This window comes from Haliotis rubra, unplaced genomic scaffold (assembly GCF_003918875.1).
Source record: "Haliotis rubra isolate DU_JTF1 unplaced genomic scaffold, ASM391887v1 Scf685, whole genome shotgun sequence".
Classification (NCBI taxonomy): Eukaryota; Metazoa; Mollusca; class Gastropoda; order Lepetellida; family Haliotidae; genus Haliotis; species Haliotis rubra.
The window spans coordinates 224,259-242,044 of NW_025767396.1; the positions used below are offsets into that span (position 1 = coordinate 224,259).

Consider the following 17,786-nt stretch of genomic DNA (forward strand, 5'->3'; position numbering starts at 1 on the left):
TAGAAGGTTCGTGGTTCGAATCCCAGCACGGGACTCGGAAATTTTATGGCCGCTACATATGGTATCATACGGGTTGGATGTTTCCTTTTGTTACTGTTTCATTGTCCCTTTGTAATTTTGAGCAATATAACATTCCTTGACATAGATAGGTCATGTCTGTACTTACGAAATGCGTGTGTCCTTGTCTGTAGAATTACCTCCGGGCCAAGTTCGTCATATGCCTGACCCACACAGACAAAGGAGACCTAGTCACCGGCGACTCCAACGGCACCATCTACGTCTGGGGGGACGGCGGCAACAAGATCACCAACTTCGTCAAACATGGACATGATGTAGGTGCAGTCACCGATACCAGCCGGTTACGACGAAGCTATAGTCCGTTTGGGTTCAAATGAGAACGACAAATGATTAAATAACTCGAAATTGGGATAAGTGCACAAAACATAAATAAGACACATAGTCCTGAAAACTAAGTTTTGCCCGATCTAACGAGTAAACATGCTTTTCTGGATATCCTATTACACATCCCACTGAAAGCCCAGTTAGGCCGATGTGGGTTATTTCGATATATGCTATTTGCAATTGTGTAAATTTTATGGATACAGAGTAACAGTCTAAAAACGGTTTTCCCCCCCAATTTCCGACAGTACTTTAGTACTAAGATAGTGTTGTGAAACAGCAGACACTGTGATCACCCTACATGCTTCCGGTTACTGCGAACCCACTGAAGGCCCGGGTTTGAAATCGTCTTTAGCAACCGATGCGTGTCATAAGAGCAGACTAAATAGATCTGGTTAATGGTTGAAGCATCGTATTCTAAATTTTAGATCCAATCTCTGGATTGTCTGTTCCGATTTCTTACAAACTGCTGCCATCTAGCTGGAATGTTGCTAAGCGCTGTGTTAAAGAAAAAACTGATACAGGCATGAAAAGGTAAGTTGTGGTTATTCTGGTATCAGTATGACATGGTTGACCAGAGGTGTCTTGGGGTGAACAGTACAACACATCCAGCCCGAACCAAACCTCCAATCGCGTCCCTACCCCGGCCTCCGCCTCCAACCACAACTACAACCCCACTTCTAACCCAACCCCATCCACACCTCCAACCCCATCTCCAACACAATCCCCAACCACACCTCCAACCTGAACGCCAACCTCCAATCCCACAACGCCCATTCCCATTTCCATCCCCATGCCCACTTGTAACCTCACCCTCATCTAACATCCAAACCCAACCACACCTCGAACCCCAGCCGGACTTCTAACCCCGACTCCATCCCAAACCCCATCCCGAGCAACATCCCCAACCACACCTCCATCATCCCCACCCAACATACGATGGTTAAGTGGTCGAGGGCATTGTCAGAGTTTGCTCCCGTGTTTGCAGGGCCCTGTGTTCGCAGTGCTGTATCACCGCCACCACCTGATGTCAGGAGGGAGAGACGGGGTCATGAACAGCTGGCAGTGGACCAAGAACATGGACAATGCCGGGAAAATCGAGGTAACACTATACTCTTTCCCTCCAGTTGTACTATATGAACAGGGAAAGGGGTCACTTTCTGAACCAGCTATACACTTTGTCTCAACCCATTGTACTATATGAACATTGAATAGGTTCACTTTCTGGACCAGCTTAGTCTAGTGGAATGAGTGTTTGCCTGTCAAGCCGTGATTCCAGGGTTCGGTTCGGTTCCTCATACTGGCACATTGTACATGGTCCTGGCTCCCACTGTGAAATTTTGTCATAAAGCGGCGAAAAATGTCATGAATTAAATACTCTTAAAAACGGTCTGGATCGTCTCACATTGTGTAAGTATGGGTCACCTGTCAATTTGTTCAATGGACTTTAAGGTGGGATAACCGCAAGAGGATCTCGTTTGGAGAGCCTGATAAAAATTGAATCGCTGAAACATAATTAACCATTCTCCATGGGTAATGTTCGGTAATTGCTGTTGCCAAATGTGTATACTTAAGTGAGTCTATCACACACAACCCTTTAACAAACCCTACACGTGTTGCAGATCTCCAAGTCGGAGGGCGGGGTCAGGATGATTCAACTTCACAAGGAGACGCTTCTCATAGGAACTACCATGAATTCCTTGTTGTCCGTGGTCATGGCAGACAAAGGGTCCCCGCTAGTTGGCGCTACACTTGACATGTTGCCCCTTACACAGGTAAACTATTTTTGTATATCAAAAATGCAAAACCACTATCATACTTGTCAAGCACTAGAGAGTTGTCCCAGTTATAGAAATGTTGACCGGTAAGAACATGTTTTAATCTTGTCAAATAGTTGAGATTATTCCCTGGGAAGAAATATGACACGATGATGTCAATGATCTCTCACTCGGTGTTTTTTCCTAAATGCATTCATACCGCTCTTCCTTAACTACAGTTCAGACAATATTACTTTTTTCACTACGCTAGAGTAGAGCAGATCTTCATTTCTTAAATACTTGGGATAACTGCAGTTTGTTGTACAATTTTATATTGACTGTTTTCAGTTAAATGTTACGTCAAACATGGGGATTGAAATTCAGCTGGCGTTAGAGCAAAAACAATAACAATAACACTAGAGCGACAACACCGTAATTAAATCTCCCAATAAATAATAATAGAGCCGATTGTAGATTACAGGTAACACATGTACATGCATCTCCACCCAATAGTGATGATACAACGTATTCGCAAAAAGCCTCTCACCGGTGGCACACGTCACAAACACACGCAAAGCCAGACAAATGTTCACCTGAAAAGGCGGTGGGGTAGCCTAGTGGTTAAAGCGTTGGCTCGTCACGCCGAAGACCCGGGTTCGAATCCCCACATGGGTACAATGTGTGAAGCCCATTTCTGGTGTCCCCCGCCGTGATGTTGCTGGAATATTGCTAAAAGCGGCGTAAAACCATACTCAGTCAGTCAGTCAGTCAGTTCACCTGAAAACTAACACAGGAAATAGGGTACAATTCGAAAAAGGGAATTTCACTGGGCACAATTATTGTCACTCATCCGAATGTCTATCAAAAAACGTTTCGAAAGCTTTTCGGATGTTGAATGGTGGATGCTGATGTTAACACTGACATTAACATTAACAACTCTTGAGTAAGAGTCCCTTGATGATCTTTTGTAAAAAGAGCGCGTTCGATGGCATGCATGCATGTGTGCGTGCGTGCCTGCCTGCGTGCATGTTGCAATAAAACCCTTCTGTTTCGCCTATATCGGCTTGCACATGGTGTCTCTATCACACCACGTTACAGCTGTATTGCCACGTGTTTCCATCTATAACGACACGTGTTCTATTTACCACGTGAATGTTTTAGGGACATTTTGACGAACTGCGAGGACTCACGACGATGCCGGAGTCGTTTATCGGAGCAGATTTCCTCACAGCGGGGGTGGACGGCATCATCTGCAAGTTCAACACCGAGATCCATCAACCGGTGTGGAAGATAGTGATGAAGGTAGGGCACCATTCCTCACATGGGTACAATGTGTGAAGCCCATCTCTGATGTCCGTCATATTAGTGGAATATTGCTAAAAGGGGCGTAAAACCTCACTCACTCACTCATGTACAGAGGTATTTTAACACCGTAAAACTTCACTCACTCACTCATGTACAGAGGTATTTTAACACTGTAATGTGTCAGCTTTTTATCAATATATAGCATCACTATGTACTGTAAGATGAGTAGGGGCGGTGGGGTAGCCTAGTGGTTAAAGCGTTGGCTCGTCACGCCGAAGACCCGGGTTCGAATCCCCACATGGGTACAATGTGTGAAGCCCATTTCTGGTGTCCCCCCGCCGTGATGTTGCTGGAATATTGCTAAAAGCGGCGTAAAACTCAGTCAGTCAGTAAGATGAGTAAGGGTATATTCAGGTACAGGTATGTTAACGGAGTGAGGTGCCAGTATTTCAAAGTTATGATCAGGTATGTTTACGAAATTAAGTGTCTATATTTCAAAGGTATGGTCAGGGCCTTGTTTCACAAAGCTCTCGTAAGCCTAAGATCTCGTACCTTTTCTCGTAGCATTCGTGCCTCCTATACTGTAACATATGAGGTACTAATGCTACGAGAAAAGTTACGAGAACTTAGGCTTACGAGAGCGTTGTGAAACGGGGCCCAGGTATGTTAACGCTATGACGCGTTTTTGTTCCTAGGGGGGCAACCTTCCTATGTGCAGACTGCAGCATTGACGGCAAACTCATCGTCCTAGGAACCCACGACGGCCAGTACGTTAAACAATGCAGTAATGTTACTAGCACGATATCTTGTACAATGTTAAAGTAATACATTTTACTGATCATAATCGTATATCCTGTACTTCCTGTCTATATTTTTTTCCACCGAACCGACCAACGCAGTGCCAAGTAAAAGCACAATATTTAGGTACACTCAGTTTTGTGTGTTTGATCTAGCCACGGCAGAGATAACTCTTTTAGCAATGCTTGCTTCGGATTTCGAGATGACTGTCTACTGCTTAACGGCGCACCACGCAATAATTCAGCGATAAAACAGCGGCCTGTTGATAATAGAGGAGTAGAGTCTGAACCAGACAATCCAGTGATTAATACTATGAATAACGATTACTGCGCTGGAGTGACAACAAAGCCCCCGAGCCTGACCACCGTAAGTAGTAAGTGACCCTTACGACACAGTTGTTGGTAGGGACGACATAGGCGGAACCAGAAATTTTCAAGGTGTGTGTGTGTGTGTGTGTGTGTGTGTGTGTGTGTGTGTGTGTGTGTGTGTGTGTGTTTGTTATTCAGGGGGTCCGCTAGTGCAAAACATTAACTTCAATGTGGTCTTTAGTCATTTTCAAAGGGGGGGGGGGGGGTCGAACCCCTAACCCCCCTTCTGGATCCGCCACTGGACGAGGTGTTGTGAAACAAGTGTATATATAGCAGCCTATTTGGAACCCTCCCTAGTTTAGGGCTCAACTGCTCGAAAGACGGAAGGTCGTTGGTTTGATCCCCGGCGGCGTCATACGTTAAAACATAGTACTCGTTGTTTCCCTGCCTTCATAAAATAGACTTGTCGTATGGGAGTCAGTATACTGTGTCCACAGAGTCAAACTGTGGCATGGTATCAAATTGGTCTAGCACTATAAACCAAGATCATTCCGGACATTGCAATCAGGCACGCATTCTCACACGGTCGTGTATATATGTTAAACACGACCTTAAACCCCGTTTCACCTCATTTACTAGACTGTCTCACAGTCCCTGAACCACATTATTTTCCCTTCTGACTAGCCCTACCTGCTATCCTCAAGCCCTAAATGAAGCAAGTCTCCCGAATCTCCCAACTCACCGGGGCTCCTTTTCAATTTAAATGGGATTACTTGTTAAAACTTACATATGGTCAGGGATTAAGCGTTAGTCTACTTATTCACTTGCAGCCTTGTGATACTGGGACTGGACTCGGAGGACCTGTCCGTCACGGAAGTCTGCAACAAGAAGATCTCAAAGGACAGACTGGACTCCGTCAGACTAGCTCCAGGTAAGGCTTTGTTTTAACTTCTTTAGATGGCAGGCAGAGTGAGTGAGTGAGTTAAGTTTTACGCCGCACTCAGCAATATTCCAGCTATATGGCGGCGGTCTCTGTATATAATCGAGTCTGGACCAGACAATCCAGTGATCAACAGCATAAGCATCGATCTGCGCAATTGGGAACCGATTACATGTGTCAACCAAGTCAGCGAGCCTGACCACCCGATCCCGTTAGTCGCTCTTACGACAAGCATGGGTTACTGAAGATCAATATTCTAACCCGGACCTTCACGGGCCGATGGCAGGCAGAAGCTGGTATGATGAAGAGGAACGCCTTTTATGGATAGACAACTTCTTTATTGCAAACCCGTGAAGACACGGGGTAGAATAGGTCTTCAGCAACCCATGCTTGCCCTAAAAGGCGACTATGCTTGTCGTAAGAGCCGACTAACGGGATCGGGTGGTCAGGCTCGCTGACTTGGTTGACACATGTCATCGGTTCCCAATTGCGCAGATCGATGCTCATGCTGTTGATCACTGGATTGTCTGGTCCAGACTCAATTATCTGCAGAGACCGCCGCCATATAGCCGGAATATTGCTGTGCGGCGTAAAACTTAACTCACTCACTCTTTATTGCAATAGATGCGACGTTTCGGTGTAGATGCTAACACCGTTATCAAGCAAGTGATTAATAACGGCGTTAGCATCTACACCGAAACGTCGCAATCTATTGTATGAAGAAGTTGTCTGTCCATGAAAAGTGTTTTTGAAGGGTTTGTTTGTTTGATGTTTGACGCCTGGTATGAGACTGACCACACAATCCCGTTATAGTCGCCTCTTACGACAAGCATGGGTTACTGAAGATCAATTCTAACCCGGATCTTCACGGGAAGTAGTAGTAGTAGTAGTAGTAGTAGTAGTAGTAGTAGTAGTAGTAGTAGTAGTGATTGAAAGTATGATCATACGATGACGTGTCAACCAAATCAGCGAGCCTGACCACCCGATCCCGTTAGTCGCCTCTTACGACAAGCATTGCTGAAGATCAGTTCTAATCCTGATATTTGTGGGTCTAACATGGTTGTGAACATTTTATTACTCGATCACTAAAGATAAATAATGACACGAAGGAGTTTAGAAAACTTAAGGCTGGATATGATTGATAGAGGAACTGTGGCTGTCTGTAAGGAGACAATTAGAACTGAGCTGCATGCAATGGGTTGGCAGAAAAGTCGAGGAATTCCATCACCGATCATGAAACCTGAAAAAACGGAGCGAAGGTTGAACTGATGCTAACAGCATAGAACTGGGACAATGTGATTTTCTCAGATGAAAGCTCTGTGTGGCTGTTTCCTTATACACTGAAATTCTGGACCAAACAAACTGAAAAACCTTTGTATCAGCGCCCAAAGTACAGTCCGAAATTTAACGTGTGGGGTGGCATATCTGTGTTAGGGGCAACGCCCCTCTGTGTATTTGAAGGGAATATGAACAGTGAGTGGTACACAGATATTCTCGAGGGACATTTACTTCCATCTGCTCACGTGTTCTATGGAAATGTTTCGAGTTTCCAGCAGGACAACGACCCAAAACATCCTTCAAAGCATTCACAGGCCTGGTTTCGGACCCAGAATATGAGATTATTAGATTGGCCAAGCTATAGCCCTGACCTAAATCCAATAGAAAATGTTTGGGGACTTATGAAGGAAAGTGTCAATAAGAAAAATCTGACAAATATTGCTGAAATGAAAGAAGAGGTGGTTCGATATTGGGACAGCATGGACCATGACTTTCTAACTTCTTTGATCAGTAGTATGCCCTGCCGCATTGAAGCCTGCATTGATGCCCATGGTGACTTGACAAAATATTAACTGTTCACATGTCTTGGAGTTATGTTATGCTAATATTCACTTTTAATACGTGAGTAATGAGTGAAAAAAATATAAAAATTACAATCTTTAAATTCTCAATAATTTCTGGTTGTACTGTATAAGTTAAACATTATTGAGGTACGTTATATTTTCGAGGTGCAATGAAAGTTTCAAATGTCAAATTAACATAACAGATCTTACTGACGTGTTATATCTACCTATTCATGACGTTATCTGTTATATCTACCTATGCATGACGTTCTCTGTTATATCTACCTATGCATGACGTTATCTGTTATATCTACCTATGCATGACGTTCTCTGTTATATCTACCTATGCATGACGTTATCTGTTATATCTACCTATGCATGACGTTCTCTGTTATATCTACCTATGCATGACGTTCTCTGTTATATCTACCTATGCGTGACGTTATCTGTTATATCTACCTATGCATGACGTTCTCTGTTATATCTACCTATGCATGACGTTATCGGTTATATCTACCTATGCATGACGTTATCTGTTATATCTACCTATGCATGACGTTATCTGTTATATCTACCTATGCATGACGTTATCTGTTATATCTACCTATGCATGACGTTATCTGTTATATCTACCTATGCATGACGTTCTCTGTTATATCTACCTATGCATGACGTTCTGTTTCAGACTGTGTGTCCCTGGCGGCTGGGGGTCACGACAGGGCGGTGTATATCTACTCGTTACAGGATAAGGAAGAGGGAGAGAAGTCCTGGGAAATGCTGGGCAAGTGTAAGGTGAGGCCAGAGGAAGACTTTCACCTTGGTAGTTGCCAACAGAAAAATCCAGTTTCTTTCTTCAACACGGACATGGCGGAGTATTACTTCACGTAAACGTTCCAACTGAACACATGTTTCCACTTTCCGAAGATATTCATTGAAAGGTTTTCATGGCGTGCATTAAGTTTAACCAGGTTATTTTGTGTTTAACAAAGAATGCCAATCAAAGAAGTATTTTGTGTTTGTCCGCGGTTTTATCTCGCCAACAGCTCGAACAAATCAACCCAGCTTAAACTTCATGAAGCGCCGTTCTTATTGCACCTTGCTGAATACGATTACGTGTTGAAAGGGTGAACATAGAATTTTGGTTCACTACAAGGCTTTATGTTATTTTGCCATGTGTTTACGTGTCCAACAACGGTGCCATGGTAACCTTTCTGTGCAGGGTCACCGTGGGCCGGTCACCGCCATCGACTGGTCAAGGGAGAAGGTCAAAAACACGCACCTGCTCAGGTCAAGCTCGGGGATACCAGAGCAGTTCTTCTGTAAGTTTCGTCTCTTAAAGCATTACTGTTGTCATATTGGAGTATCCACGTCAATGCATAGTGTAGTGGCTGAGAAATGAGAAATACTGGCGATAAAGCAATAGTACGACACGACATGGCGATATTGCGACACGATATTACGATATTGGGATACAGCCAAAATCGAAGAGTAGCGATAACACTACACGAAATGACGATGACAAACGTAGAGTCGGTATAACCATATCATTTAATTGTCAGTATATACTATCTATAAGTCTTTGGTGTAGCAAACATTGATGGCAACATTAACGACTCAGTTTGTGGCGTATTTTGTAAAGTAGATGTTGTGAGTAGGGACTAACCTACATCTGTAATGATTGACATAGTTGATACTGTGACGTAGGTGTAGATGTGGTCTTGTGACGTACATCTGTAATGATTGACATAGCTGATACTGTGACGTAGGTGTAGGTGTGGTCTTGTGACGTACATCTGTCATGATTGACATAGTTGATACTGTGACGTAGGTGTAGATGTGGTCTTGTGACGTACATCTGTCATGATTGACATAGTTGATACTGTGACGTAGGTGTAGATGTGGTCTTGTGACGTACATCTGTAATGATTGACATAGCTGATACTGTGACGTAGGTGTAGGTGTGGTCTTGTGACGTACATCTGTAATGACTGACATAGCTGATACTGTGACGTAGGTGTAGGTGTGGTCTTGTGACGTACATCTGTAATGATTGACATAGCTGATACTGTGACGTAGGTGTAGATGTGGTCTTGTGACGTACATCTGTAATGATTGACATAGCTGATACTGTGACGTAGGTGTAGGTGTGGTCTTGTGACGTACATCTGTAATGATTGACATAGCTGATACTGTGACGTAGGTGTAGATGTGGTCTTGTGGCGTACATCTGTAATGATTGACATAGCTGATACTGTGACGTAGGTGTAGATGTGGTCTTGTGACGTACACCTGTAATGATTGACATAGCTGATACTGTGACATAGGTGTAGATGTGGTCTTGTGACGTACATCTGTCATGATTGACATAGCTGATACTGTGACGTAGGTGTAGATGTGGTCTTGTGGCGTACATCTGTCATGATTGACATAGCTGATACTGTGACGTAGGTGTAGGTGTGGTCTTGTGACGTACATCTGTCATGATTGACATAGTTGATACTGTGACGTAGGTGTAGGTGTGGTCTTGTGACGTACATCTGTCATGATTGACATAGTTGATACTGTGACGTAGGTGTAGGTGTGGTCTTGTGGCGTACATCTGTCATGATTAACATAGCTGATACTGTGACGTAGGTGTAGATGTGGTCTTGTGACGTACATCTGTCATGATTGACATAGCTGATACTGTGACGTAGGTGTAGATGTGGTCTTGTGACGTACATCTGTCATGATTGACATAGTTGATACTGTGACGTAGGTGTAGATGTGGTCTTGTGGCGTACATCTGTCATGATTGACATAGCTGATACTGTGACGTAGGTGTAGATGTGGTCTTGTGACGTACATCTGTGATGATTGACATAGCTGATACTGTGACGTAGGTGTAGGTGTGGTCTTGTGACGTACATCTGTAATGATTGACATAGCTGATACTGTGACGTAGGTGTAGGTGTGGTCTTGTGGCGTACATCTGTCATGATTGACATAGCTGATACTGTGACGTAGGTGTAGGTGTGGTCTTGTGACGTACATCTGTCATGATTGACATAGATGATACTGTGACGTAGGTGTAGGTGTGGTCTTGTGACGTACATCTGTAATGATTGACATAGCTGATACTGTGACGTAGGTGTAGATGTGGTCTTGTGACGTACATCTGTCATGATTGACATAGCTGATACTGTGACGTAGGTGTAGATGTGGTCTTGTGACGTACATCTGTCATGATTGACATAGCTGATACTGTGACGTAGGTGTAGATGTGGTCTTGTGGCGTACATCTGTCATGATTGACATAGCTGATACTGTGACGTAGGTGTAGATGTGGTCTTGTGACGTACATCTGTCATGATTGACATAGCTGATACTGTGACGTAGGTCCAGTCGGGCCAGTAAGTTTCCACAGTCATTGGCCCGACTGTCCAGTGAATTTTCATGGGTTCATTTTTTAAATATAACACTCTCTCCGATTTGTTTAGTTATAACACACTTTAAATTCATGCTGGTTTATGGCCGGTTAAATGATGATATTTTACCTTGCTTAGTTTCTACATTCAAATTTCAGGCTAGTGAATTATTCTGTAGGCTAGTAGCTCTCTTGCAAAGCTAGCCCGGCTGGTTAGAAAAATTTGGAAACTATTTCGCACACTGCTTGTGACGTACATCTGTCATGATTGACATAGTTGACACTGTAACGTAGGTGTGGTCTTGTGACGTACATCTGTAATGATTGACATAGTTGACACCGTGACGTAGGTGTAGGTGTGGTCTTGTGACGTACATCTGTAATGATTGACATAGTTGACACTGTGACGTAGGTGTAGTATTGTGACGTACATCTGTAATGATTGACATAGTTGACACCGTGACGTAGGTTTAGGTGTGGTCTTGTGACGTACATCTGTAATGACTGACACAGTTGACACCATGACGTAGGTGTAGGTGTTGTCTTGTGACGTACATCTGTCATGATTGACATAGTTGACACCGTGACGTAGGTGTATGTGTGGTCTTGTGACGTACATATGTCATGACTGACATAGTTGACACCACCGTCACGTAGGTGTAGGTGTGGTCTTGTGACGTACATGTCTAGTGATTGACGCTGTGACGTAGGTGTAGTCTTGTTACATACATATCTCATGACTGACATGATTGACTCTGTGACGTAGGTGCAGGTATTGTGACCTACATGTATAGTGCTTGAGAGGATTGATTCTGTGACGTAGGTGTAGGCGTAGTCATGTGACCTACATCTCTAATGATTGACTCTGTGATGTATGTTGACAGGGAATCCCACGACGTGTGAGAGGGAGGAAGGAAAGAACGCCGTGTCTCTGTCATGGTGCACCAGCAACTGCACCCTCGACTACTCCGTCGCTGGTAGGTAGAACACGTAGGCTTGTTTTAGAGATAATGTGTTGACCAGGTATGTTTGTGTTGACCAGGGTGTCGTTGTACAAAGGAACTTAGCGCTACGCCAGTCGTAAGTCAGTGTTATGGTATTGGAGTTACGATCACCTTAGCGCTACGCCAGTCGTACGTCAGTGTTTTGGTATTGGAGTTACGATCACCTTAGCGCTACGCTAGTCGTAAGTCAGTGTTATGGTATGGGAGTTACGATCACCACAGCGCTGAGATCGCTTTGTGCAACGGCACCCAGATATGTTTGTACTGACACGCTAATTGCGTTGAACAGGTATGTCTGTTTTGACTATGTGTAATTATGTCCACAAGATAGGTTTCTATTCACCAGGTGTATTTGTATTTACCAGGGTCCCCTTGCACAAAGCTGTCTTAGCGCTAAGGTGATCGTAACTCCCATACTTTAACATAGACTTACGATCAACGTAGCGCTAAGATCGCTTTGTGCAAGTGGATCCAGGTGTGTTGTGTTAACCAGGTATGTACAGGTACCGCGTAACCAGGTATGTTTGTGTTCAGCAGGTATATTTGTGTTCACCAGTTATGCATTAGGTATGTTATGTTCGCATACTTTTGTGTTTGCCAGGTATTTGGTCATCCAAGCAGGCAAAGGAGGCGACAGTTAACACTGTGGCAGTCAACCCCAGCAAGACCGTGATAGCCATGGGAGACAACAACGGCTGCCTCAGCCTCTTCAGATACCCATGTCCCAAAGATGGTGTAAGTAATAGTGGATATTCTATGAGTGCCCATGTCATACTATGTTTACGAAACGAGTGCCTAAATGTTGGTATTTCCCAAGCGAGAGCGAGGGATATACCGATATTTAGGCACGAGTGTCTTAGCGCTAAGGTGTCATACTGCGTTTACGACACGAGTGCCTAAATGTTGGTATTTCCCGAGCGAGAGCGAGGGATATACCGATATTTAGGCACGAGTGTCGTAAACATAGGATGATATGGGCACGAATATAATATTCTGTTTATTATCGAAGTCGTCAAATTGAGAAAAATAAAACCAAATCTACTTTCAAACACAGGCTGGCTACCCGCCGTCGCCGCATGTGGAACGCAACGTCACAGAAGAAACGTGACGTCATAGCCTTGTTCGTGACGTCACGTCACCATGACAAAGTAATACTTTGCCCTAGGGCATCGTATGAAAAATATTAACCCCGATATTTTCGCCCTCGTAGGTAATAATATACAATTATAGACTCTTGTAGAGGTCGATATCGGTTTTTATTGATCTGAGTAAAACAATATCGACCGAGCTTGCGAGGTCGATATTGTTTTTCTCAGGTCAATAAAAACCGATATCGACCTCTACAAGAGTCTATAATTGTTGATATTGTTTATCTCAGGTCAAAAAACCCGATATCGACCTCTACAAGAGTCTATAATTGTTTAATTATATAATGAAAGAGAAACGGGTTTTAACATAAACTTTTAATGCACACACTGTGCCATCTATCCGAGTGATCTGATTGGCTGAAAAGCGGGGAAGCCCCTTCGTATGGGATTACTTGTCTATTTTTAGTAACCCAAGTCAATATCGTAATTTATCAGAAAACTCAAGTCAATATCGTGTTTTGTAGTCAATCATGTGACGGTATTTTGACCAATCGTGGTACAGGAAAAATACTACCTATATAATAAGTACCCATAGTGTCATTAACATCAGACCTGTTCCCTCGGGTCCGTGAAGGCCCGGGTTAGAATATTGGCCTACAGTAACCCATGCTTGTCGTAAGAGGCGACTAAACGGGATCAGGTGGTCAGGCTCGCTGACTTGGTTGCCACATGTCATCGGTTCCCAATTGCGCAGATCGATGCCCATGCTGTTGATCACTGGATTGTCTGGTCCAGACTCGATTATTTACAGACCGCCGCCATATAGCTGGAATATTGCTGAGTGCGATGTAAAACTAACCTAAGTTCCCTCTACCGCTGACAAGTCACGTCAAAACGGTCATTCGCTAACAAAACATAAACTGAGAACAGAGGACGGATCAATGAATGAGTGAGTTTAGCTTTATGCCGCTTTATCAATATTCCAGCAATATCACGGCGGGGGACACTAGAAATAGGCCTCACACATTGTATCCATTGTGACTAGCGAATGCATTAACCATTCAGCTACACCACCGCCCCATCGATCAATGAAATACATACCAGGAAGTCGACATTAGACTATCAGAAAGCAGCTTTTGTCAAGCTTAAGGGACTAGTTTAAAATTGGCGCTTTTCATTCCAGACTATGTCACAAAATATTTTGACAAAGTTGTCTATTAAACAAATTAAAACTTGACTTCAAAGCGTTATAGAATATACTAGAGTATACTATGGAGTAGAGATTATATTAGAAGGCTGAAACTGTGCATACGCACTGCTTTTGGGCTAAGGAAAATCGCTTCCGTTTTGAATGTTTATCAGGCGGTAACTGTTCTTTTGAATTATCCGTTTAAACCTTTTCGAATTTGGGTGATTCTAAATCACATTTCGGCTACCAGTGCTGTCACGCCATTGTCATCTTATGACTGTTGTCATGTCAAATGTTCTCATCAGTCTAAGTAAACTTAGGCTCAGTATTATTCGTCTAACAAACCCTAGTAGAAGATCGCATCAGCTAACCTTTGAGCGACCTATCACCGTCCAGTCAAACGCTAGACGGACGAACGGATTTAACTAATCAAACAACGACTACTTGTTAGGGTTCGGCGGGACTTACAAAACGAATTTTGGATTTTCTCTTCCCCGGTCGCTGACACTGATCTACCAACAAACGAAGATCCGCATAAAACACAGATATTTGACCTACAGTATATACGCTTAGGGATTTCTACTAATGACATGGTTACTATTAGCTTATATTTCCGCACGATCACATCCTCGAATACTGACAATAACGCTCAGAGACTCTTTCCTTTTTGCGTCCTCCATGTGTATCACTCAGAAGCGATTGTGTGGAAAATAGCATTCGGAATCCTTCGAGTTTTTGAGGTAAAGGTTCAAACGGTATGTGCGAATGTTAACTTTCGCGCAAGTCAAAACATTGATTACACAACAGTCTCGTTTCCTGTTGACTGGGTTCCGTCCTATTGCGCAACATAGTACAATAACCGGTGGAGTCTACTAATGCCTACAGTGAATAATGCCTACAGTGTTAAATAAACAACTTTACGCACCAGTGCTGCTGATTGCACCTGCCTTCAACCTTTCAATAAAGTGGCATGGTCCTATTTCAAAGTGCACTAATGCCTACAGTATATAGAAAACAGTAACTTTCACATTGTTGTCATATTTTTCTTAATTTTCTTAAACTTTATTCATATCTTTCACATAGTAGTTTGTTTTGAGATAAATAAATTTACATAAATAAACATAATCATTTATTTGGATTAAAATGTAATTAAAACTTAATTTGATTCATGATTATATATACATATATACATCTTTCACACAGTCAACTACCACATTCATTAATAAAGTCATTGTGGTAACCAAAAGTAATTTACATGTATACACACAGCTTCACACATTCATCAACATAGTCATTTGGTTTTCAAGCTAGCTTGATCAAATATCCTGCAGCAGTCAGGAATTCCAGGGGGTGTCTTGATACCAGATGTCAGCTGGGCCTTCAGACGAGTGAGTCTCTGGTCAATTTCTGTGTACGTCCTCTTGCGGGGTGGGGGACGGGCGCCATGAGCCATCTGCACCAGCTTATTTCTCTCCGCTTTCTCCAGCTTCTGCAGAACCTTCACAAGAGCGAAAATGTTCGGGTGGGCTCTCTGGACGGTCTTGTTGAGATGCGAATGCCAACCCTCGAGATGATTGTTCGTCCTTGGGCCGCTGGTGTCGTGGTGATTCCATAGTCCGGCTCGGAACCGTGCATGGTCGTCTACCCAGGTGCTGGTGATGTAGTCCTGGAACTCATCCTTCTGTCCAATGGCAGGGGCGTCGTCCATGACCTCTATCCAGGCATTTTGTACCATGGCCACTGGGAGGAGGGGGGAGTGCTGCTGCTCGTCGGACCCATCTGTGGACCTCAGGATCCTGCTGGTAGGCTTCGCTGAAGCCGAGGTTCTGTACTTTCCTCCAGAGAGCCTGGCTGTAGTGGAAATAGCATCCACGGACGTCGCAGTTGGGGAAGACGGTCTCAACAGCGTTGATGGCAGCGATTTCGAAATCCGTCTGGATGACATCAGGCTGAAGGGGCGATCCCGTTGTCTGCTGGATCTTGTCGTTCAGGAGACGTAGCAGGCGTTCATAGGTGCGGCGTTGACGATTCGGCAGTAGACAGAAGACCAACTGGGTCATCTTCCCTCCGACTAGGCCATGGATGACGTACAGCTGATCCCAGAGAGGAGGACAGGAGTAGAAGGTGCCGTCCATGTAGAGGGTGTCCACTTCTTGCAGGAGGGTCAGGCGGTCACTTGTGGCGAAGCAGAGAATCTTGTCATCATCACCGTCATCAATGCAGAGGAAGGGCAGTCCATCTGTAGTCTCCTTGAAGAAGTCGGGTAGATTCACCTCGCTGAGCGTCTGGGGAAGTGGCGGCATCATCTTCCGTCTCTGCTTGTAGAGTCCACTCTTCATAGAATGGAACGACTTGACTGTTGCTGCTTCACCTCGGTCAAGTCGGGAAATCTCCTCATCGTAGATCACCTGAACTGGCGTCGTCTCAGTCTGTACCCGCTGCCCCAGGGAACTGGCAATCTTCAGTGTACACACTTCTGTCGCCTGTTGTTGAGTCTGTAGCGGTATCCCTCCAAGAGTACCTGCTGTCCTCCTTTCTGTGATGTGAAGTATTCGACTTTCTTGGGATTTGCCATGATTTGCAATGAAGATTTGTATCACAAGCATTTTAAAGCAATACATTTCCTTCTCCCTTTAATAATCTCTCAATTAATTACTCTATTCTTCAATTTTAAAGCAATACATTTCCTTCTCCCTTTAATAATCTCTCTATTAATTACTTTACTCTTCAATTTCCTTCTCGTGTGAGAGCTAAATGCGTATGGAATTATCAAAACATAAGCTAGCTAACGATTTAATACCCTTGATCTTACTCTTTACTCTCCTTGCTGGCCTCCCCTAATCCCTTTGTAGGCAATAGTGCACACTAAGTGGAACAATCTACTTGTGTGCAGGTAAGCATATCGCTGTCACTGCAAACGTTGTAGCTATTATTCCCTGTAGGCATTATTCACTGTAGGCATTAGTAGACCTAACCCAATAACCAGTCCAGAATTTTGAGACCAATTCATTTAACTGGATACATAAATATTAATCAGTATTATTTGATACATCTAAGCACTTGTATATTGCACCACTACGAGCCTTCTAATCCTTGTAAACACGCCTTGCAGCGTGCTCTGTCGTACAGCTTGCTCTGACAAACGGAAACCTGGAAATCGTGGAAATCTCAAAACGAGGTTCTGCCGCTAGAAAAGTTTGGCGGTCTGGTAGGGAATTGATATATATCAATCACATTGTGCGTTACAGAACTACACTGAATAAGCACAAAAAGCCAGATGAGCCAGATGCATTGTGAATCATTTTACGACCTCATCAAACTGGGGCAGTCTGTAATTTCTTAGTTAAGGTCATGCTGCCTACACCTCGCCATAAAATATAGAAATACGATGTTATTAAAGTTAAAAATTAACATTTATTTGTAAATACCATTTTCTTATGAAGCCGGAAATTGGAATTCAGTGTAACCATAGTTGTTTGTGGTATCTATTTTCACTTTCACACGAGAAAATTCGGATCGGCTGAAAAGTAGGTCATTGTCTGAATAGGTTAATGAGACTCATGTTTCGGTTTGTTTGGTAAGCTGTGTTCTGATTGGTCAGTCCAAAGGTTAGCTAACGCGACCTTCTACTAGGGTTTGTTAGACTCAGTATAGCAGTGTAACGAATAATACTGAGCCTAAGTTTACTTAGACTGATGTTCTCATATAGTTCGTAGTTTTCTTCACCTGATGATTAAATCTGACCACTTAC

At 43.5% G+C, this 17,786-nt stretch overlaps 1 protein-coding gene across 1 annotated transcript in view; it reads left to right on the plus strand.

The window, feature by feature from the left end:
- LOC124258181 (echinoderm microtubule-associated protein-like 2) overlaps positions 1-17,786 on the plus strand; it is a 54,549-nt gene that overhangs the window by 35,659 nt on the left and 1,104 nt on the right. Inside the window, exons 17-26 of the mRNA XM_046692235.1 lie at positions 192-332; positions 1,388-1,501; positions 2,022-2,174; positions 3,318-3,458; positions 4,158-4,228; positions 5,398-5,498; positions 8,034-8,140; positions 8,568-8,667; positions 11,639-11,731; positions 12,360-12,493. Coding sequence (XP_046548191.1) covers positions 192-332; positions 1,388-1,501; positions 2,022-2,174; positions 3,318-3,458; positions 4,158-4,228; positions 5,398-5,498; positions 8,034-8,140; positions 8,568-8,667; positions 11,639-11,731; positions 12,360-12,493 — 1,155 coding nt within the window. The remainder of the gene's footprint in view (positions 1-191; positions 333-1,387; positions 1,502-2,021; positions 2,175-3,317; positions 3,459-4,157; positions 4,229-5,397; positions 5,499-8,033; positions 8,141-8,567; positions 8,668-11,638; positions 11,732-12,359; positions 12,494-17,786) is intronic.